This window comes from Sciurus vulgaris (assembly GCF_902686455.1).
Source record: "Sciurus vulgaris genome assembly, chromosome: 14".
NCBI lineage: Eukaryota > Metazoa > Chordata > Mammalia > Rodentia > Sciuridae > Sciurus > Sciurus vulgaris.
Window position 1 is genome coordinate 80,771,625 of NC_136475.1, and position 22,470 is coordinate 80,794,094.

Below are 22,470 nucleotides of genomic sequence, written 5' to 3' on the forward strand. Positions count from 1 at the left end.
CCTTCAGGTAAGAGCCAGACCTAGTCCCAAATGAGCAGCTTCTGGCCTGTGGGGTTACCCTGGGATGGACCCAGTGGAAAAGCTAGTGACTTGTTTGAGATGCTCTGGGCATCTTCCATGGCCAAGGGCTGTAGCTGCTGCCCTTAGGCCTTGGTCACCCTGCTGAGAAGTTCTGAGGTGCCATCTGGGAGTCACCATGACTTGGTTCTTTCATGTCCATGTCTGTTGTGGGACATGGGAAAACGCCCCCACGAAAACGTGAAAGTGAACAGCATAGCCCGGGGATGAGGGACAGAGGCAAGCTCATTTCTGCTATTTTCCACCCAGAAGGATTTCCTTTAAGGACATGTTCAGCTGAACTTAGGATCATTATTGTAACTTGGGATCAGTTGCTGCTGAATTGGAAATTAAGTGAGATTTATGGGACCACGGCTTTGTGAAGAACATCTCGGGTATCAGGACTTGTAGCAGATCTTCCCTATTGCCAACTGCAGTCAATCTTGCCTTTTTATTAAGCTTTAATAAGTGTCCTTAGTTCTAGGGAAAGTTCCGGAACAGTTATTGCTGGCTAGCGAAATCTTATTGGTCCCAGAGCAGGCTGCAATAAAGCAGCTCTTTCCTGGTGGCTCTGATGGCAGGGCCTTCAGCTCACTGAAGCCACAGAGCACCAGGAGGAGTCCCTTGTCCGACACCGTCTGTCAGAAGTCCATGGGTGGCTGTTGCCCTGATGTGGGGTGGCAGTGTTGAGCCTCAGGACAAGACAGGCCCGAGCTTGGTGCTGGTCTGCTTGTGCAATATCCAAGGCAACAAGGTCCCAACACCTGTTTTTAGTTCCAGAGCCCACAGTGGGGGCACTCTGGTCCCAGCAGCCTGGCTCCCATGTGTCCATGACGTCCGGTCACACTTATTTGAGGTTTATCTATACTGATAACAAGGAACAGAGAGGCTTCTAGCCAAGCTTCTGCTGGGCCCTGAGACAGCCCAGCTCTTTCTGCACCTGAGTGATCATCGTGGTGTCAATCTGTACATTACACTTCTTAAAGTGAACAGAACCCAAATAGAAAATTCACCCTTCTTAGAAGCCACACACCCAGTGAAACACTCTGTACTAAACTCTTGGGGGACTTTTGCCCAATGTCTGTGCCCTTCCCGATGGAGCTCGGTGCCCTGTCTGCATAGCTTCAGACCTCTGACTTCTAATACCTGCCAAAAAAGCAGAGGTGGCGGGGTGAGAACCCTCTGTGGTCGTGGCTCCCAGAGCAGATTCAGAAACAGATGCTAAGAACTGGACCCAGGTGGGCAGCTGAGCGGGCAGGCAGGGCGGGGCCAGGCAGGGCCAAGGAAGGGCTTCTTAAGGTGAAGGGAGTCTTTTTGCATTCTAGGGCTTGCTGGCTTCCAACTTGCTGCTTACTGCATTGAAAAATATTCCACACGATGGAAGAACTATTTTCCAAAACAAAATGCTAGTATTCATCAGGAGGCGCGGGCTGTGCAGTGTGAACAATTCACTTTCGTTAAGTACCATATGGCCGCTGGTAGGAAAACGCTAACATGTTTCAACAGTACAGCTGGGGTAGGGCTCCTTTATTCACCGTGCAGATGGCTCTAATTGACATCTCTCCTAAAACAGGTCTCCAGCATTTCTGCAGGATCATTAGAGTAATTAGTTATTAAATACCATCACCACTTTTAGAGAGGGGGTCTGATCTTTGGCAACATTCCACCGTGACGGAACTGAGAGGCTGGGTGGGAGGCTGAGCCTGGGGAGGGTCCGTGGCAGGGCATGCTAGTTCCTCCTCCTCGGTGGCAAAGCCAGAGGAGGACAAGCCTACGCTAATTCATGAACAAGTCCCTGGAGGGAGCCCTGGGGCCCAAGAACTCTGCACCAGGATTCTAGAGCCGATTCAGCTGTGGGACCACCTGAGGTCCGTCATCACCCAGCCTTGGTTTGCTCATCTCTTAAATGGGGTAAAAGCCACGACCCTCGGTGCTCTTCAGGGTTGGGGTTACATAGTGAGGAGCACATGGAAGGGTCAAGGCTATGCTCTGTGGTTGAACTGGTCTTGAGAGTCGTTTGAGACCCAACTTGACCTATGTTCACTACTTTGGTGAGAGTCAGGCAGAGGCCTCTCAGAACTTGGACACACCTGAGATGCAGTCTCTGGTGACAAGTGAGCCTTCCTTATACTGTGACCAGAGCCCAGTCTGTGATTGCTGGCCACCCAGGTTGCCTCAAGATGCTCTCCTGATTGACAGGCCCGGAGCTCAGTTTGGGAATGGGAGGCCTGGCCCAGTCTCTATGACTCCAGAATCAGGCTCATGGTGGAGGCTGGTCCAAGCTGGACACTGCGTATTTCTAGATTAGAACTATGCTGGTTCCGGGGCTGGGGTTGTGGCTCAGTGGTAGAGCACTTGCCTAGCACATGTGAGGCACTGGGTCCAATGCTCAGCACCACATATAAATAAATAACATAAAGTCCATTGACAACTAAAAATAAATAAATAAAAAGAACCACGCTGTTCCTAAAACTGGGCCCTGGCAATGATCAAGATATATAAGAAAAGAGCCCCAATATCTGCCCTCACTCTCAAGTATGCTTATCCTGTTGGCCAGAGCCCTAGCTTGGTGGTGGTGGGGGGTTAACAGCAGAGGGTGAGAGGAGGAGGAAAGTGAGTGGACTGACCACTTTGTCATGCGGTCAAACACACCAGGGACCCTGCAAATCTACAGTGTCTACAGTGGTGGCGTGAACCCTGTATCCATTTGAGACTCACAGGAGCTCTCCACCTAGCTCTGTACTTGGATCCCTGATCTGGTGACAGGGTGGCCTGGTGCTATGGTTTGAATGTGTCCCCCAGAATTTGTATGTTGGAAATTTATCTCCCAGCAGCGTTGGGAGAAGAGTCATATTGGAAGGTGCTGAGGTTACAAGGGCTCCACCCTCTCAAATGGATTAATGTCACTATGGGACAGGGTAGCCACTGGGTGAGTGAGTTCCTGGAAAAGGCTGGATTTCGCTCCCTCCCCTCTCTCTTGCATGCTTTTTTGCCCTTGTGCCTTCTGCCATGGGATGACATAGTAGGAAGGTCCTCACCAAGTGCCAGCACCTTGGCATTTGACTTTCCAGTCTCTGGAACCATAAGAATTAAATTTCTCTTGCTGATCAAACAGCCAGTCTGTGGTATTTTGTTATAGTAGCACAAAACAAACTAAGACACTTGGCATTAACTCTAAAGAAAAGTTCTTAGCGACAACAGGCAGCCACGGGTGTAGGGGCCCATGGGGACCACTCCCACAGCCGACACTTTGAGGGCCTCTCAGTCACTCCAAGGCCCACACACCTGCCCTGCTGCCAGCCTGCAGACTCGGCTCTCCCTAATATCCTGGTCTCCACGCCACACGTGTGGCAGCCCTGTCACCGTGGCCGGGGACAGCACCTTGAATCACACTGCTTTTGTAGAAAAGGAAGGTCTGCGGATGTGTGTGCCCTTAGGATTTCTTCAAGAAAGTAAATACATGTATCCAAGGTGTAATATGGTTTAGGAAATAGTCTTCGCTTCAAGCTCATTCCCCATTGATTGAGGGTTAATAGCATGGCATTATTAGTTTAATTTCACAGTCTAATCAGTTTCCTGCTTTATTGATCGAAGGACTTGGAGCAATTGTAATTTTGTGAGGCTGAAAGGTAAAACTGTCAGCTAAGGAAATAAGGCCAGGTGGCTCTCTGAACTCAGGGGCCACACAAGGGAGCCTCTGGCCTTGTCTTCCACGCAGCTCACTTGACATGAGCCATGACACCCAGAGGCCACCTCTGTCTCCCACAGGTGAACCTCAGGGGGACCTGGGGTGTCCCAACCTCATGCAGTGAGTTACTAACCAGTTCTGGAAATGGAGACCAGCCTTGGAACTGGCCCTTTGCCCCAGTGACACTCAAGCCCAAATGCACCTCCGATGCCATTCTGAGCCCCAGCTAGCCTGGGGCCTCATTGTTAAACACCCTCTGTCAGCAGGGCCCCATCTGTGCAATGGAAAAAAAATTTTTGTCACTTTTTCAAATCAGAATAGAAACAATTTTTAGTCTATAATTATCATTTCTTTTCTCAACAGACAAATGTTTCCTTTTAAATTGTAGGGCGGAAAAGCAAAGAACAACATTTTAAACCAAAAAGAAAGACTAAAATTAATTTCCTCTTTACAGAAAAATAAAGTACAACAGCTCTAAGAAGCCAGCTCTTTCTTTTTCCAAAAGAGCAACAAATGCAGCATTGTATTCTTTGCCACTGTTAATGTCCATTTTTGAGAAGCAAGTCCCGGAGAGACACTAGTGACAGGGTTTGCAGACGCGTTTCTGGAGTCGAGCGTGGGCAGTGGCCCAGAGGCCTGGCACCCATCTCTCCCAGAGAGGCCTGCTTTACTCTTGGTGTCTGAGTTCTCTACATCAACCAATCTTCAGAGTTGGCTTGGAATCTTTATGGTCCTGGGCCTCAGGTTCAAGGGCTGGGGTCTATGGAAACTTGGGATATGAGTTCACCAACTAGGCCCTCAGTTTCCTCATCTCTAAAATGGGAGCATTACTCATAAGGATATGGGATATTCTGTTACTCTGAAGAATTAAACAGTCCTGCCGCTCTCTCCTGGTAGTCAGTAATTACCAGCTCTTATTCATTAAAGATGTCAGCTCCGCGCTCAGAGGCCCAGCAGCCTCCAAGAACTGCTCAGGTGCTCTCTAGGCCACAGGCTCCTCTGACCCACTAGCATGCCTCAGGGCTGTGGACACACACGTGCACTGGACCTGATGGCACCTCAGTGCCTGCCCTCAACCACACTTCTTGATGAACCAAGGGCCACCTCCAGGGGGCGCGCTGTGGGGACTTCTCGGGTTCTGTGGGAGGCACAAGTGTGTGCCAACCTTGGAAGAGAGGAGAAGTATGTTCTATTTAAGGAGCTGAAAGAAGTTCTGTGTGGCTGATGTAGAGTCTGCAGGAGGCAGGAAGGAAGCGTGTTTGCTCTGGGTGAGGAGCATCCCAGGCCTTGGAGACCATTAAGGAGTCTGGTTTCAGAATGGGCTGGCAAAGGGCCAAGGCCCCATCCCTGCTCCCAGTCTCCAGCCTCCTCAACAGGAAAGCAGGCATCACACACACCCGCAAATGCACTACCCCAGTGTGTGTGGTCACTGCCAATCTGACTAGCGAAGTCCTCAGCATAATATCCTCTGGGGACTCCCCAATCCCCAGAGCTGTGCTGGTAAGTGTTTAACACCTGGCTCTGGTGGCTTGAGCTGGGGGAGACAAAATCAAACAAAAATTACCCAGACCCCAACTGGCAACGCTCGTCACTCTCTGTTGTATAGATAGCTCCCACTGTGACCACTTCAAGATACCAACATAATGCCACCAAACGTGGAACTGGGAAGAGACATTAACAACAGGCTCCCGCTGCTGGCCAGGCCAGTTCCAGCCTCAGCTCAACTCACCTGAGTGATTCACTTGTGAACCGGGCAATGAAGATGCTGCTCTAAACATTTTGCTCCTGCTTTTCTACGATCAGGAGGACCCCATGACATTCTGGTGGGCAGTGAACAGGGTGACCATGAGGTCACCACACTCCTCTGTCTCTGCTCTGGTCTTCAGACACCTCCCTGGGCATTCATGGCTTTTTACACCTGGTGCCACCCTGCACCCTCAGGGCTTACCTCCCATGTCCCTGCAGAGCCCTCTGCACCAGCCTCACGTCTCTTCCAGGTTCCTGGGCACAGTGTGGGCCATCCTTCTTTCAAGTCAAGTATGGACCCCTGCTGCCCTCCAGCAGCCCCTCTGCTGCCCTCTGGCAGTCCCTGACCACACCTGCGTGTCCCTCAAGGCTGCTCTCTGTACCTCCTCCTCCATGAATTCCCCCGGGCATGTCTAGTCCACCCTGCATCTGTTGGAGATGCACTCCAAAGTGCACGTGGGCATGCCCCAGACTCACTGCACATGCTGTTCACCTTCCTGGTGGAATGACATCTCCAGAACCTTCTACCCTCCCCATGGTGGGCTCACAATTCAAGATTCTTCTTGACTTGTCTTTACCTTCTGGCCTTTCCCTGCCTCTCAAGGAAGCAGAGGAGGGCAAGCTTTAGGGTTCAACGTCTGTGCTTCCAAGGACAAAATGGCTCTGCGCCCAAGGATCTTGGAGACATCACTTTCCATGGCCAGGCCAGGCCAGGCCAGAAGAATGGCCAAGTTATGCTGGGAGGGAGCTTTGTGCTGGACCCAGACTGCAATCAGACTTTGGGGCACAGACACTGGATCACTGTACTGAGCTCAACAGGTGGAAAAGGCAACTGGGCATCCTGTGCACCTGATAGTTTTCTAAAAATAGCTGGGGGGGGGGTGCTGGCTCTGCAGGATCTCTTTGGGTGGGGCAGGAGCTGCGGCTCATGGCTATTTGCCCACTAAGTTTCAGAGAAGGGAGGTAAGTCCTGGTTTTTTATCTTCCTAGACAAGGCCAATGCTGTGGACATGCAAGATCCAGACAGGGTCCAGTGATACCCCCTCAGCTCTGTCCCAATGCCTGACTGGGAGGAACTGACCATTGACTGCTGGTCATGTGGGAGAGGAAGGAGTTGGGGCATAAGCAGATGCCAGCAGGCTCCGGGCACTGCTTCTTCTTGGCCAAGGGACCTGAGTACACAGACATTCTTCTCAGACCAAGGCTCTGACAGCATTGAACAGAAATGTCATGGTCTGCAGCCACGTGGTATAGCAGAAAACAAGAGGAAAGGGAGCCTCTGGGCCAAGCCCCACGAGTTGCCTTTGCCCTCCTGCCCATGCAGCCTTGGGACAAGCAGTGGGCAATGGAACAAAGGGAAAGTTCTTCTCTTCCAGGCACAGGCCTGGCCTTAACCCGTGTCCTCAGAGCCCGAGTCGTCTTTGGAATTTTCCCTCCCTCTGACACGTCTAGGCAGGAACACTTAGCTCCCAGCACCTTGAACTCATGCCTTTGGCCTCCCTTCCTGACGCCAGCACCATGGCTCACCTGGGTTGCTCAGCTGGCTCAGAGAAATTGTTTAAAAATAAATCACATTAATCAAAAGCGATGGTATGTATTCTAATGAGCCAGAATGTCATCAAATTCTGGAGATCACTAAGTCGTCCAGCTGAGAACCAAAGTCTAAGAGAGTTTGGATAAAAAGTTACAGAGAGCAAACTTACTTTCAAGTAAGATCCCCAGCAGATTAAGTGGCCTCCCCCTGCACTTAGAGCAAGACTCCCAGTTCTGCTGAGGAGGGAACTGGAAAGCCTTTGTTTCCCCGTAACATTTTCATACCCGATCACTCCTCTTCCTGTGAAGTCCTTCAGAAACTTTTTGACTTTTAAACTCGGCTTTCTTATTGGAGACTTGGAAGGAACACACAGCATTGCTTGTCCTTAAAGGGCTGGCAAAGCCAGTGAAGAAACAGAACACACAGAAGTGGGGAGGTCCCCCCTGCATGCCGCCGGGTCCGGCCACCCGCCCCAGCCCCTCTCTGAGCTGAAGACCACAAACACCTGGTGCGCACATTCCTCCTTGGACTGTGCCGAGATCGTGTTGCTGAAATGTGATGCCCAGCTCCCTCCTGCCAGCCATGTGGCCACCCTGGCACCAGGGCACACACAGTTACCCACCCGTGAGCCGCGAACATCCGTCACCGTGACTTGCAGCTGCTTCTCCCCTCGGCACCTCTGGAGTCCAGGGCAGGTCGGCACAGCATCTCTGGGCCCGATGCCGCCGGGGCCTTCCTCGGCACTTGGAGCCAAGAGAGGCAGGCCCCGCGGGGGCCGCGCCCCTGCCATCTCTTCTGCCCTCCTTCCAGCTCTGGGTTTGGTGTAGCGGAAAGAGATGCAGATGAGAGCTGAGGACTTGGGGTAGGGCAGCCTCTGACACTCCCCAGCACAGACCGAGCATTCCACCTCTCCCAGAGCTTGGGCTTCCCTTCCCTGCCTCTCAGAGGTGTTGGGGAGAAAGAAGCCCTGGACGGGGAAGAGCTTTGGAAGGGTGAATCTCGTGAGTAACAAATCTGTTATTGTTAGAGAGCCACGCCGAGGTGTCCAGGCAAGCTCCCGGAAGAGGCACCAGCCTGCTCCACAAACCTTCTCTTTACAAGATAAGTACTTACTTCAAGGTTCCTGCTTCCTCGTTGGTAAAAGGAATTGAAGAAGTGTGCCAGGTCCAAGCAGCACAAACAGCAAATAATCGCTTAGAAGAGAAGCCTGTTGAAATGAGACTTTGCTGGGGACAAGGTCGGCTGGCAGGCTTGGCCTATAAATCACTATGCCCTCCTTGGCGTATTGGCTCTTGCAGACAAACTCGGCTGGACTCTGACATTTCGTAGATCCTATGACTGGGCCCTGCACACAGTAGGCTTTTGGTCATTGTTTGCTGGACTGAATAACAGCAAAGGCAGCTGAACAGGTGTCAGGGACAAAGTTGTGTCCCCTCAAATCGGAGATTCAATTTGTGAAGCCCAGGCAAAGAAGAAATCCAAACCAGACCAGGCTCCACTCTCCACAGGATGGCAGCTCATCCCTGCCAGCCTCAGCTGAAAGGGATTCTGGGGGAACCCACGGAGGTTAGAATTAACATATTTCCTGTATTATGTTATAGCAGTGATAAGCCTAAAATGTTAGGGTTTTCTTAACAAGACTCCAGCATTCTCTGGTTTTCCTTATCAGCACTGGCAAGAACCCCCGAGTTTAGCATTTATGCTCTTCACTTTATAATGGAGGAAGGATCCTAGGAGGGCTGGGAAACTCTCTGTGGCGAATACCTGGGCTCTCGTTTTTGTTCTCCCCTCTGCCCTGGCCCACTGCATGCACCGTGTTGCCACCAACTGGCACCCAGGTGGCAACACTGGGAGCTGCACATTTGCTGAACAAAGTGTAAACTGGTTCCAGTGGAAGTCACAACGCCCTCCTACCCCCTCCAGGTCTGGGAAAAAGTGCACCTCCCACCAAATGCCCAGGGCCACCTGCAGGCAGGTGCTAGGGTTCCGACACGGCTCTCCAGACAGAGCTCCAACATTCACTCAGGTGAACAGCTCTGTGGGACTGCAATTGGCAGTGGCAGAGTCGAGTTCACAAAAGTCTGCACGTTCTCAAGGCCCTTGTCACCTCTGGGGTGGCTGGGGAGAGTGCTGTGCGTCTGTCTGATGGTAGAGAGAACTATTCGATGGCAGAGTTGGCCTCAAGATGGTAGATGACTTTACTTCATCTGAAGCATGTTGACACAGGACTTAGGAATAAAAACTAGGTGTTTGGACCCAGGGCTTGGGTCCCATCCCTAGGGGCTGGACCTCAAGTTTCTAATCTGGTCCTCTAAGACCTTGGGCATCTGCTGTGGGTAAAGAACTCCATCTTCTTGCCCTGCTGGATAGCCATCCAACTTTGCCTAAAGGGCTTTTTTTTCCCCCCCCTGATTAGACTTCAGAAAAGGTAAAAGTTTTCCCAGAAATAAAAATAGACATCCTAGGGCCAGGGGTGTAGCTCAGAGGTAGAGTCCTTGCCTAACTTGCCCAAGACCCTGGGTTTGATCCCCAGTGCTGGAAAAAATAAACAACCATCCTTCCTTTGTTCCAGATATAACCAAAATAAACAAAGCCTTAGAACAAACCTGAAGGCCCCACAGTGAAGAAGCCCCGGCCTTCTCCTTCACAGTCTATGAATGCTCCTTTGCACACAATTCTAACAAGTAGGTCCACGGTAGGGGTGTGTGTGTATGTGTGTGTGGTGGGGAGTGCTGTTGTTTCAGGAGAGTTTAATGGATGAGAACGAGGGGAGGCAGAAAGACTGAAAAGCAGGTGCATACCCGCAGCCAGCACCATGAGCTTCCATCCTGTCGTTCAGGGGCCAGTGGCCTAACTACCTGTATGGGACTGAGCGCTGACACATTGCTGCATAACAAACACTACTCTTAAGGCTCAGGTCAGTTAAAAGCACAGGCCGTGGAACCCAACTGTGCCTTTTATCTTGGTTCTGACATTTATCATCTGCACGTCCTCAAACAATTTGCTCCACCTTTTTGGGTCTGTTCCTTTGCAAGAAATGGGGCTACAAGTGGTACCTACTGGCTCCCTCCAGAAAGATTTGTCCAATATGGTTAAAATAAAAGGAAGTTGAGGTTTAGTGGAATTAAAAGCAAAAGAGAGGAAGACCCAGAGGAGAAGCCGAAGGAAGTGAGTGCGTGGATGAGGAATGCAGGCAGGCACTGCCCACCATCTCTACATACACCTCCCAGGTGCCAGGCACTGGGAAGGGGCGTGGTGTATTTTATCTAGTTTTGCCCTCCTGGCTTGGCTGCACTTATTATAAATTTCATTTGCAGAAGATAGCTCTTGCTTAGGAGCAAAGGCCCTCTTCCAAGCTGACACAGCTCATAAGTGTTATTCAGACATAGACTTATCTGCTCCAAAGCTTGCTTTATTTTTCCAGGTAGGATGCAAGAGGAGCAGCCTGCCTGTGCAGCCTTGGAGCTTACACCTGCCCAGCTGGCCCTGATACCAGCAGATGGGCCTAAGGGCAGGCCACACCTGTAGCTTCAGTGCACCAGAGAGCAGGCCTGGACCCTGAGATCCTTTTGGGAAGGGGTATCCATTCTACCAGAGGTTTGTGACATGTCTAATAGAAAAGAAAAGGTACCTGGAGACTCCCAGTGCATGAACCTCTGTGTGGGAGCCCTCTGTCCCTCCTCATGCAGGTAGGGCCGGCCATCAGGGCTTGGGCTCAGAACCTGCTCCAGGGTACCTTCACATTTGCCAAAGGGAGCCCCCCTGCATCAGTCCCATCTCACCCCACTCCCTGCACACATCTCACCCCAGGCTTGTTGCTCTACATGCTAGGCAGAAGAGGGACAGAAGCACACAGGACATTTCACCATCAACTCTTCTACATCTAACCATTAGGGTTGTGTCTGAGCTAAGGTAGCTGAAGAAATATATCTACAAAGATGGAAAAACCAGAGCGAGGGAGACAGTTCTTTGTAAAATGTGGGCAGCAATCAGAATTTGTATACAGAGAAAAGTGGCAATTGTTGAAACCCTACATGCATCCTGAACTCTGGTTTATGATAATGTAACATTTCCGGCAATAATGTTCAGAAGGAAAAAGAGATGAAAATGAATTGAACTTTATTTGAGGATCTCAGCACCATGACTAGGGTTCCTTTTGCTAAAACACAGAAATATCTATAATGAGGATTTGTATTGTTCTAAAGAAATGTATGAAAAAATGACCTTAAACTTGAATATGCTATGATACAGGAGTATTCCCCTCCCCTCCTAAAGTATTGGGGATGTGAGTGGTCCACGGATTGAAAAGGATTGTTTGATCCATCACCAGCACCTACCCTTCGCAGTGGGTTCTGGTGGTGCCGTGGTCTCAGGCACAGGAGATGCATCAGGGCAGTGGCCTGACCATGGCTTCTGGTCAGGGGTGGGAGATTCTAGGTGTCTACTCCTGGATTCTGGCACCAGCAAGCATGGTGTGTTCTGTTCTCACTCTTCCCTTGCACCCACCCTGAAGGCACTGCTTTTGATTTCAGTAGTCAAGGAATCCAGAAAGCCAGATGGAAGGGCCCCCTCGGGCCCCCTCTTCCTGCAGACCTCCACTGCCCGGGTCAGGCAACTGAGGTATTTGCCCCAGATCCCGCAAAACTACAGATGCCAAACCTGACAGAACGAACACAGCGTACATCTCACCAGCACCCCACTTCCAGGGGAACTTGGCATTGCCTGGGCTGCAGTTTATTTAGCAAGGGCTTTACCACCCCCAGACTGGTCACTGGCCACCTCCCACGAGACAGAGAGGTCTTCAGCCCCACCCTGCTGTGCCTGCACCTGCTTACCTGGCTTCTTTCGTGGGTGGATGACACCCCAGAGAAGTTTATGCTGACACCCCTCTGCTCAAAGCCCCCAGGTGGAGCATCGACAGATTCTGGGCTAGGGTCAGGTTCTGTTGTGGACAGGCCTGGGCTGGGAGGGGCAGCCACATCTGCCTGGGGACTGTGGTGCACTGGCCAGCAGAGAGTTATCAGATCCTAGAGATGGTGGCACTCTGGGGCTGAGCGAGCAGGTGAGAATGCTTAGGAGGAGGAGTGGACACAGTCGGGTGGGAGCTGTGGCCAGGGGCCCTGCAGAGGCCTCCAAGGGGAGCTGGAGCCGACTGCAAGTGTCCTGGGAGGGGGCCTAGCAAGTGGGTGGGCCCTGGCCTGAGGGTAGAGGAGGAGCAGGCCACATGGTCAGGGTCAGTATTCCCAGGGAGGCCCAGGCATGCTCGGTGACCACAGCTCCTGCCACTGCCTCTGGGTACAGGCTCTCGGGAGCCCTAGAACAGTGCTGAGCTGGAAGGTGCACCTCAGGCCACAGTCTGTGCAGGATCCCAATGATGAGCATTCTCCACATGGAACAGTAGCCCTCCCAAGGCCCACAGGCCAGGTCCTTTTTCTGGCCTGGAGACTGCCTGGGGCAAGTCACTACTGCAAAGAAAGTGTTCCTCCAAGAGCTCAAAGGACACAGAACACTGGTGGCTTTCGATGCCTGTCAGGGCATCCAGAGCCATTTTCTTGGGGGATGGTCACCTGATTCATGATATGGGGACAGGAGAAGGGAGGGAACTGTGGGGTAGGTTAGAGATAGGAGTGACTATGGAGGGTAGGGTATGACTGTGACCCAAGGCCATGGACATGTTGGGTGGGTAGCTGTGGGTGGGCCCAGTGAGGGCTCTCTGTCTAGCACAGACAGCTCTTCATGGGTGGCTGAGAAGTGTCCCAGACTAGAGGGTGCCCAGGTGCACCCCAGGAGGGACAGCACTGGGGACTGGGCTGGGGGAGAGCCCACACCAGCATGGAGGATGCACTGAGCCTCCCTGGAAGAGGTGGCAGGGCCTGGGCATGTCTTGGTAGGATTTCTGGGTTGTCTTTCCAGACCAAGGAAATGGCAGAAATAGACCAGATTGGGAGTGCTGGGCTCAGCCAAAAGACAGGCCTGAGCGTTGGGTCTTCCACCTTCTTACACTGTGCTCCCTAATTTCTTTGGCCCAGATGCTGGCCTTCCTCAGAGGACCACTGTGCTCTGTCACCAGTCTGCCAGGTGGGCTCAGCTTTCATGCCTTTACTCCAAGTAAAAAACATTAAAAAAAAAAAAAAAAAAAGAATGTTGTACAGCTCAAGGTCAAGGTAATGTGAGAAAAGGGTTAGGGGCCACCTTTCATATCTCCTCCACTCTGGATCCTCATGGTGGGGCTGAGGAAGGAATTTTCTGGCTTCAGGTCAGAGCCTGCACCAGCTGAATGCTCCTGAAAGTCATGGATGTTCTGGCAAACAGGGCCCCCAGCCCAGAACTGCTCTCCCAGAGTAATAATTACAATAGCATTTGTAATTCCTACTCCTATGCTGTCCTTTAGTGGGCATTTATTATGAGCCATGCACTATCTCATTTAACTCCCACAATAACCCTGTGGATTACGAATTCCTGTTGTCTGCATTTTATAGATGAGTAAAAATGATCTATCTGTGTAGTCCCTGATGGAGTCAAGATAGAAACCTACACAGTCTGAGGGAGATGAGACTACTGCCCTCACTCCCATATCTCAGTGACCTCACAAGGCTCAGCGCCTGGAAAGCCAAGGTCCCTCCAGAGGACGAAGACACCACACTCGTGTGCTCTTCCAATGGTGGGAGTGGGAGCTGGTGCGTAAACTCGGGCCTAGGAACCAGGGCCCACTGGTGGTCACGGGGTGTGGGCTCTGATGACACATGGGGACCCAGACATGGAATCCCCTTAGGAGAAATGTGGAAAGCCCATGACAATCCTGCGTCTGCTCTGCTGAAGAGAAGGGAAGAGATTTTGGAAATGCTGATGATTTCTAATTTCATATTAACTAGGTTCTTTAAATTTTTTTTCTGTCACATTGCTTATGTGTCTAAGTTTCAAGAAAAAAGAAGCCAACAGATGGGAGGCCCCCGGGCTGGAGGAGAGTGACTGAGCAAGGATACGACTCTGCCGTTCACTTTGACAGTGGTCGGAGCAGCACACGTGTTCTGCACGAGTCCTCTCTCTGGACTTTGCAGCCTCCGTGCTGTGAAGCAGCTGACAGAAGCCAGCTCCATACTTTCTGTGCTACAGCTCGGCAGCCAAGCTTCTGCTCCTGGTATGCTGGTCACCAGCCCAACAAAGCCCATTCTGCCTCTTGCTCCCTGGAGCCCGCTGTCTACTGGCCTTCGATCCTCCTGAGTGGACACTGCACATGAGACTTGGTTCTGTGCCCAGGGTCTGCATGGGGGCCCTCTACCCTGACCCACCCCCTACCAGACTGGGAGGGCTTGGTGAGCTGGATTGCGTCCACTAAATCTTCCTCAGCCTTCCCAGTGACTAGACCAGGCCTAAACCAGAGCCCTAGGGAATCTGCTGATGGGCCAAACCAGCCTAAGGGTCCGGGCCCTTGCTCATGAACAGAGTGAATTCCAAAAAGTTTGCCAGGCAGCTGGCTGTCTGAGAAGGTACTTTCCTGTAGACACAAAGCTGTCCCTAGTCCTGGGGCACCCAGCCAGACCATGGCAGACAACACAGTCATAATCTAGCTTGCTCAACTGGGACACAAAAACCCGAATTATGTGCGTTGTCCTCCGAGGTTCTGCAGTGTGGGTGTTGGCGGTGAGCTTGACCTGTGTGTGTGTGTGTGTGTGTGCGCGTGCGTGCGTGTGTGAAACAGAGGAGGGGGGCTTGTTAAAACAGATCTGGAAAACCTGACACTTGGCCCTGAGCAGTGGTTCCGTAGGGCAGACCAACCCCGCCCAGTGGGTGCCAGGTAGGTGCTCCTGGAGCAGAAGTGAGGGTCTCCTGGAAGTGGAGCTGGGCAGGGGGATCTAATGCCACACTGAGGGTCCAGTCCAGGAGCCTCAGAAACCCTTCTAAGCACTACGGGACATAGTGGATGCTGTCATCCACTTGGTGTCAAATCAATGCCAGGGTCTGGGTGATCGGACTAGAACCTGTGGCTTCCGAATCATGAATGATCCATTCATCTCTTTAATGAAGCATGCTTGACTAGTCCCAGGCCCCACGGGACAACTATCCATCAGCATGTCAGTACAGCTCCTCCTGGGTTCACTCAGGGAGCCGCCACTGAGGAGCGTGTGCTCTGGGCTCAGACACTGTGGAAGGCTGCAATCCCTGGCTGAGTCTTTGTTCTGAGCGAGGGCTCAGGTCCTCCGGGAGACATGATGGCTGGGGATGCACTGATGGGCTGTGTGGGACACCAACTCCTATGGTGTGCATCTGTTGGGAAGCCATCTTTGAACTTGCTTTAAGCGAACACACAATTGCATACAATTTGGTGCTGAAATAAACGCTCTGATCCTCTGGTGCTATTTGAGCAGTGGTGTCAGTTCCAGTTGGAGCCTCGTTCATGGACAGTCTTCTACAGGCCAGGCGTTGTGCTGGGTGCTGGGGCTATTAAGACAGACTACACAGCATTCCTGCCTTGAGGGGGAGATATTTCAAGTTCGTTCTAATTGTGATGAGTTATTACAGAGAAACTCAGGGGCTGCAGGGGGAGAGACGAGGCCCCCCCAAGGCCTGTAGGCACAATCATAATTGGCTTTTTGGAGGCAGATGGTGACTAATCAAGTCCAAAGGGGGGAAGCCAGGTGAAGAAGGGGTAAGGATGTCAGAGGGAAAGAACATGTCTTTTGTGATAGAAAACAGGTAGTAATGGTGTGCTCAGGGATGGTGAAGGACTTGGGGCAAATAAAGCAAAACAGGCAGAGGGTGAGTGGAAGAGGTGGAGGGCAGGCAGAGACCAAGACAGGGGAATGACACTTGCAGAGGGCATCCAAGGCAATTTCCAGGGAAAACCATCAACCCAAACACCAGCTCCTGGAGTGCCCAGGGCAAGGGTGGTGGTGGCAGGTGTTGATGGGCAGTTCAGAAAGGGCCCACTGAGACCCAGTAAGGACCCTCCCTGGGGCCAGGATGGTAGGAATGGGGAAGAGGGACAACTTGGAGAAATATCCAGGAGGTGAAGGGCTGGCACTGTTTATTCAACAAATAGTTCTGAGCGCCTCTGTGTGCGGGGCTAGGGCTAGAGTCAGGGGAAAGAAACCTGTCTAGGGCGAATCATGAGTTTTACGAACTTGAGTTTTGAGCTTGAGGGACTGGGGGGCCGCTGTAGAACTTCTGTGGAGATTGAGAATATCAGAGGAGGAAATTCAGGGACGTCTTTGATGGCAGGGCAGGAACTTGAGGATCGGCAGATTCTGTCCAGGTGAGATGGTCAGGGATGAGCATTCCGAGTTGGGGAGCCCTGAAGCAAAGCAGCGAGGACTGATGGAGCACAGTCGATGTCAGAGACCCCAGATCTCTTCTCAGAGTCCAAGGCTGAGTTATGAGGACAGAGCACCGTGCCCCAGTCACTGCCCCCCTTTGCAACAGCACCTCAAGGAAACCAAGAGACATCATCAATCTACTAACTGACGATGTGCTGAGACCCAGGCTGCAGGGTCGAATAGCTTCTTCTCAAATTTTGCAGAGAGAGGTGCCAAAGAATCCTTCCATCAGCTGTCCTAGCCCCTCTGCTGTCAGCCCTTACCCATGAAGCCCAGTGGGTACTTGTCAGAATGGGCTAGAATGAGGGAAGACACTTGCAGGGGCGTCCAAGGCAATTTCCAGGGAAAACCATCAGCCCAGCTGGGCTGATGGCTGCCTGCCCAACCTGCACTTGGCTCCCCGAGGCCATTTAAGGGCTCTCTGATGGAGCACGGGGACTCAAGTCTGCCTCCTGTTTGTCCTGCCCTGCCCAGCTCTCTGAAGGTGCCGGGAGGGTTCCAAGAACAGGCAACGTGGAAAGCCTGATGCCCCGCTCCTCAGGAAAAACAGGCAACTGCATTTCATGCTCCTTGGCTCCCCAGTCCCACTCCCTGGCAGCATAATTACAGATGCCTCCCTCCTTACAAACCCTTCCTACGCGCTGCATAAAGGAATACAATTTCTGGCTGTCCAAATTACAAGAGACCATAATGCACAAAAGCAATAAACACAGGTTCTAACAGCAATCAGATACCACTTATCGTAAACAATGGTTTTTGTGATTTATTGCGTTTGAAGCAGGTTCAGCATTACTCCTTAGAAGATTTGGTTATTCTTGTTTTCAAGCAGAGTTGCCGGCAGCTAGCTGACGTCAGACAAAATTGCCCAAGTGCAGCAGATTTTAAAAATAGGGCCAAATGTGGTGTTAAGATAATAATAATAGAAAATTGGGTGGCTGTAGACTACAAGCAAAAGTCTACACATGGGCCTTCTGGGATTTGCAGCTTCCCCTGACAAAATAAACCCAGGTATCCTCGGTGGGTCCTGCACCCAGTTCCTGCTCACTTCCTAAGGCCCAGTGCTTCCTGTTTCTCCCTCTGTCCTCCTGTCCCCCAAGTGACGTGGGAGGGAGGAGGAGACTAGTAACCCGAGTGGGCAGAGCGATAGTCTGCGTTAACACAACAAGCTGTTCAACGTGCCCACTCAGGCCTCAGTCAGCTCCGGGAGTCAGATATGGGGAGTGCAGAAAAGTCAGTTCGCACAGTGTGTTTGAGCCCAGAGGTCTGCAGGGATCATTCAAAATGAAACCTGCCTGGTTCTGGCACAGTGGTCCCTTCTCTCCTGCACCCTGTCCACCGTGTGGGGCACAGAGGCCTGGAAGCCAGGAGGATTCCCAGATGAGAGCAGGAGTTTCCCAGCTGGGTTCAGAGAAATCCTAGGATTCCATGTGGGGCCCTGAAAGGGCCACCTCTGCCTCAACTGGGGAGCCCTGCTTTTGTTCAACTGTTGCTGGCAGGTTTCTATCTGATTGTTTAGGAAAAAGAAATTGGATTAAAGAGCTAATCCTCAAATAGGACTCAGCAAGCTCTGCCTCTGACCTTTCCCCCCTCCCTGATTCAACATGCACCATGATTTTAACAGGCTTAAGGCTGAGTCCACTCCAACACGGTGAGAGACCGCTGAGAGGAGATGTGCTCTCAGGAGGTGTCGCCCACCTCTTACAAACCATTACGCGTGAGGCCCGTCAGGGTTAACTGACATGGACCCCACCACTCTGGCCATACTTCCTGGCCCTAGGTCGTGTGCCTCCAGGGACTTGGTTTAAGGGAAGTTGTGGCAGAGTAGAGAGTGTGCTCAGGGATGTCTCCTCACAGGAAGCAAAGCCCCCGCTGTGCGGACAGAAAAGCACAGCACGTCACCGTTGTCACTGGAGCAGAGCAGGCTGTTAGTTCCTGGAATCTCCGGGGGCTGGAAGAGACACCCTTTAACTAACACGCAACCCCTCTGGATCGAGAGGAGCACGCAGAGCTCTGCGCCGGGGGATGTATCATCTCAGTCTGGAGGCAAAGCTCTCTGCTCGTGGCTTGGAGCAGAAAGCAGAGAGCTCACTGAGCTATATAGATTGCGATAAGGAAAATGGATTTGTTAGTGACTACTCAGTCCTCAGAGAGCAGCCATGATATCTTGATTGAAGTAAATGCGCAGAACATCACTCATCCAGGTGGAAAAAATATATATTGATCGCTAACATTTATTGCATATTCCAGCCACTATGCTAAACTGCTTTCATAATTAATCTATTTAATCCCCCACAACACTGCTATTCTTATGATCCTTCTTTGTAAGATGGGGAAACTGAGGCACAGAGAAGGCAGCTCGTTGGCCCAGGTCAGCCAGCTCGTAAGTGGAAATCAGCTCCAGATCCACAGGACGCACCCCGGCTTCTGCCATTTCCAGGCACGCTCTTTTCCACCGTGAGCCCTGACATATTTCTTTCTGTGCGGTCTGTCATGTCTGTGTTGGCCGGGATCAATACGTGTATAGGAAGATGGGCAGGATAATGCCACTTAAAACAACAGCGTCAACACTCACCTGTGGAGTCAGAAGTCACTAGTGGTGCTCACTGCCTGGTCTTCCCACCCCATCCCTCCTCCTTGAGAGCCTGCTCAGCCACTGACCCACAGACCTTCCAAAATCTTCAAGCCGCAGGTCTTTGTGGAGTGTCGAGGTGTCAGGCACGGGTATCACATCCCCAGACAGCAAACAAGCATTTCAGAAAACACAGAACGTGTTGTTTTTTGATAAAGACAAAAGCGATACACGGCTCAAAGACATTCTCAGGACTAAGGTAGGTTTTTACACAGGTGCCCACATCTTCCGGCATCTTGCCCTTACGTGTTTGTAACCCTTGGCCCGATGCTTTCCATGTAGAGAAGATGCGTGAATATCGCCCTCGGGGACTGTTTCCCTACCTCTCCCCACGGTGGTAACCTCCTTCCACCTCCCACTAAGTCTCTGCCATCCAGCTGGTTGGGCACTTGATCACACTGCGCCTGAGGTTTTCTCTATTTGTTTCATGTGGCTTGCTTCCTCAACCTCGGGGCTCTGGAATGTGTGGCTGTGTTGGTCTCTACTTCCATACACAGCAGAGCCTGCTTGGCACCAGAGTCTCCTGGAGACCTCACGCCGTTCATTTAAATGACAAATCCTGGGCCCTACTTCTAAAGGTTTTAATTTGGTGGTTTAGGAATTCACATATTTTATCAAATGCTTTAGAAGCTTCTGAGGCCAGCAGTCTGACAGCCCTGGGAAGGAACCACCCTGCTGCCCTCTTGATCTTGGACACGCTAACCCCAGCATTGTAAGAACATACACTTGCGCTGTTCAGGACCCCGGCCGTGCTACTTAGTCGGGCAGCCTTACCAAGCTAACACAGCATCCACAGCAGATATCTTGCAAATATGTGTTTGCCCAAACCCATCTTTGCCAAACTGGTTAACTGCCCTGAATTCTTCACTGGGGCGGTGATTGCTGTCTGCCCCGCAGTCTGCCAGACCTGACCCAGCAGCCTTGTGCTGAGTGGAAGAAGGCGTCTCTCATCAGCCCTGCACCTGCCCCACCCTGGGCTTTGGCCACCACATCTCCCGGAGGGTGGAGCCACCCTCCTTCTGGAGCTTGATCCCCATGTCACTGTCGCCTGCTGCTCACTAAGCTCTGTTCTCTGTGCCCAATGCCACCCAACTCACACCAGCTCCTTTGGGATGGTGTGACAGCCATACCCATTCACTGTGACAGCTGTCACTCCTGACCATGACTGGGTTGGCCCCACATAGCAGGTCATCTATGGATCAGAAGCTCACAGCTGGGGCCAGCCAAGGAGGGGCTCTTGGACACCAGCCCCCAAACCTCTGGGTACCAAACAGGGGGACGGCTCAGCATCAACCACAGCAACCAGTGGTCATGGTCATGATTCTTAGTCAAGACTCCCTGATCTTCGGGACAGTGCTGGTGCTTCTCAATTGCCCCCCCCCCCCCCCGCCACCCACAAACAAGTAGGAGACACTTGCTTTTCTGAAGTCAAGATTTAAATGCACTCTCCTGTCACAGAGCGTGGCCTCCTCTGCATAAAAGGTCTTTAGGATGCTCTCAGCTCCACCTTCTTCTCATTTCCTTCTCTCCTTGATCCTGTTTTCTCCCAGGGGTATGGGTGACTGTGCAGCCAGTGTGATTAACTCCACCGGGACTATAATCTCAGGAAGGAGCAGAATGGAAATCATTTTTGGAATATAAATCAAATAGGATTTCAGTTGAAGTTATTTAAAAGAAATTAATTGACTTGTACTCGCCACAATACACTGATAAGAGTTCATTGCCAAGTCCGTCAGGAGTAATGAAAAAACAGTTAATAAAATTCAGCTGTCAAAAGCAGCGTGCAGGGCTCTCTGGAGACGCCCCACAGCCCCTGGGTCACCGGGGGCGGAGCACGCCGGCTTGCAGGGGCCACACTCAGGCTTTGCTGTATTTTTCTCTTGTGTGGGATTACTAGAGTTTTAATACTATAAGATTCTTAGGGCTGAGACTTTTTCCCAAGCTGCTTTGTATTTCTGTATAGCACTGTGCACATATTAAATCACAACCGAAGGAAGGATGTTGGCTAGATAAGAATGTTTTTGCATTCAGTAGTTCATTTTCTTTCTCATTTGAAAGGCCTTCTAAAGAGATATTTCTCCTCCCCCTTATTGACTGTAATGACCTTAAGGAGGAGGGAGTGGCAATATTTAATTAAAGACATCATCGGTTCCTTCCCCCCCCATCTGTGGATCAGAATAAGTTATGAACTTAAAAAAAAAAAAAAAAAACAAAGAACAAAACCAAAACGCACGCATGGCGTGCACACACACACACACACACACACACACACACACACACACACACACAGGTGGGGGAAGGGCAAAGTCAAGGTAGACTCTGGACTCAGCCGCCAGCCCCATCGCGCTGCCAGCCCCATTGCGCCCCCCGCCACATCTGCTCATTGCAACCTACGTGGGTGCGATCTGCCATTCTCATAACAGACAGGAGTCCTTGCAATGGCAGCCAGAAATTATCCATGTCCCCAGGACTCCGCCAGCTCCCGTCCCCCTGGACCCAGAGCAGCTGCTTCCTGCCCTTGCCCTTTCCTCGGCTGGAGAATCAGAAGCACCCATTATCATACATTCCAGGCCTGAAGGAGCTGACAGGCCCTTTATTTTTACAGCAGAAACCATATGCCAAGCACCATTCCAGGCAAGTCCAGAACAGTAATTCCTTTAATTCTCAGGGCGGAGGGGTGGAGGTTAACTTTTCATCACCTGGATCTAACAGATGAGAGAACAGAGACACAGAGTGTTTAAGTAACTTGACCAAAGTCACACCCGGAGGGGCAGGGCCGAGCCTGGAACCAGCAGTCTAGCTCAGCGCTCTGTCTTTGGCACCACGGGGAAGAGACCTTTTGCTGCACTAAGCTATGCTTTATGTTAAATGTCCTTGCAAAAAGTGACAATTGCTGGGAAGTGGTTAACCGAGTGGCTTATTTTGAGTCCATGGGTTGTGGGAACCCAGGCTGGGGTCCTCAAAGTGGCCACACCCCTGGGGTCTGCACGGAACAGATTCATAAGGATCCTGTCAGGGCTTCAGGCTTCACCTGCACGGTGGAGGAACCTGCAGCAGAGGCCTTGTGGTCAGGTAATTTAGGTTCTTCTAGAACCTCACCACTTCTAAGCAAGGGGCGAGTCTCATCCCCTCCTCTTGACCCTTGGGCTTGGTTCTCTTATAACTGATAGGATAGAGTGTAAGTGACAAGAGGGCTTCCAAAGCCAGGTCCTCAAAGGTGCACAGCTCCACCTGCCAGCAAGTCCTGGGGCCCTGCAGGCAAATATCCAGCCTCCAGAGTTCCTGGCTGAGGTCCCAGACAGGTGGAAACGAATTGTCCCCACTGTGTTCTGCCTGAAGTCCTGACCCACAGAATCTGTGACCATAATGCAATGGCTGCTAGCACCCCTGAATTTGGCAACAGCAGGAATGGATACTGAACCATGCCCAGTTTCCCTGGTGCCAGCCACTGGCCACTTTCTCCTGGTCTTCTGTGTGACTGTCTCAGCCCAGAAGCTGAGAA

At 51.6% G+C, this 22,470-nt stretch overlaps 1 protein-coding gene across 2 annotated transcripts in view; it reads right to left on the reverse strand.

The window, feature by feature from the left end:
- KLHL29 (kelch like family member 29) overlaps window positions 1–22,470 on the reverse strand; it is a 283,806-nt gene that overhangs the window by 157,004 nt on the left and 104,332 nt on the right. Inside the window, exon 1 of one of the 2 annotated variants that reach the window (XM_079109627.1) lies at window positions 7,648–8,230. The exons of the other annotated variant lie outside the window; for it this stretch is intronic. Coding sequence (XP_078965753.1) covers window positions 7,648–7,815 — 168 coding nt within the window. The 5' untranslated portion in view covers window positions 7,816–8,230. Of the gene's footprint in view, window positions 1–7,647; window positions 8,231–22,470 lie in introns of those variants that run through there. 2 annotated transcript variants of the gene reach the window in all.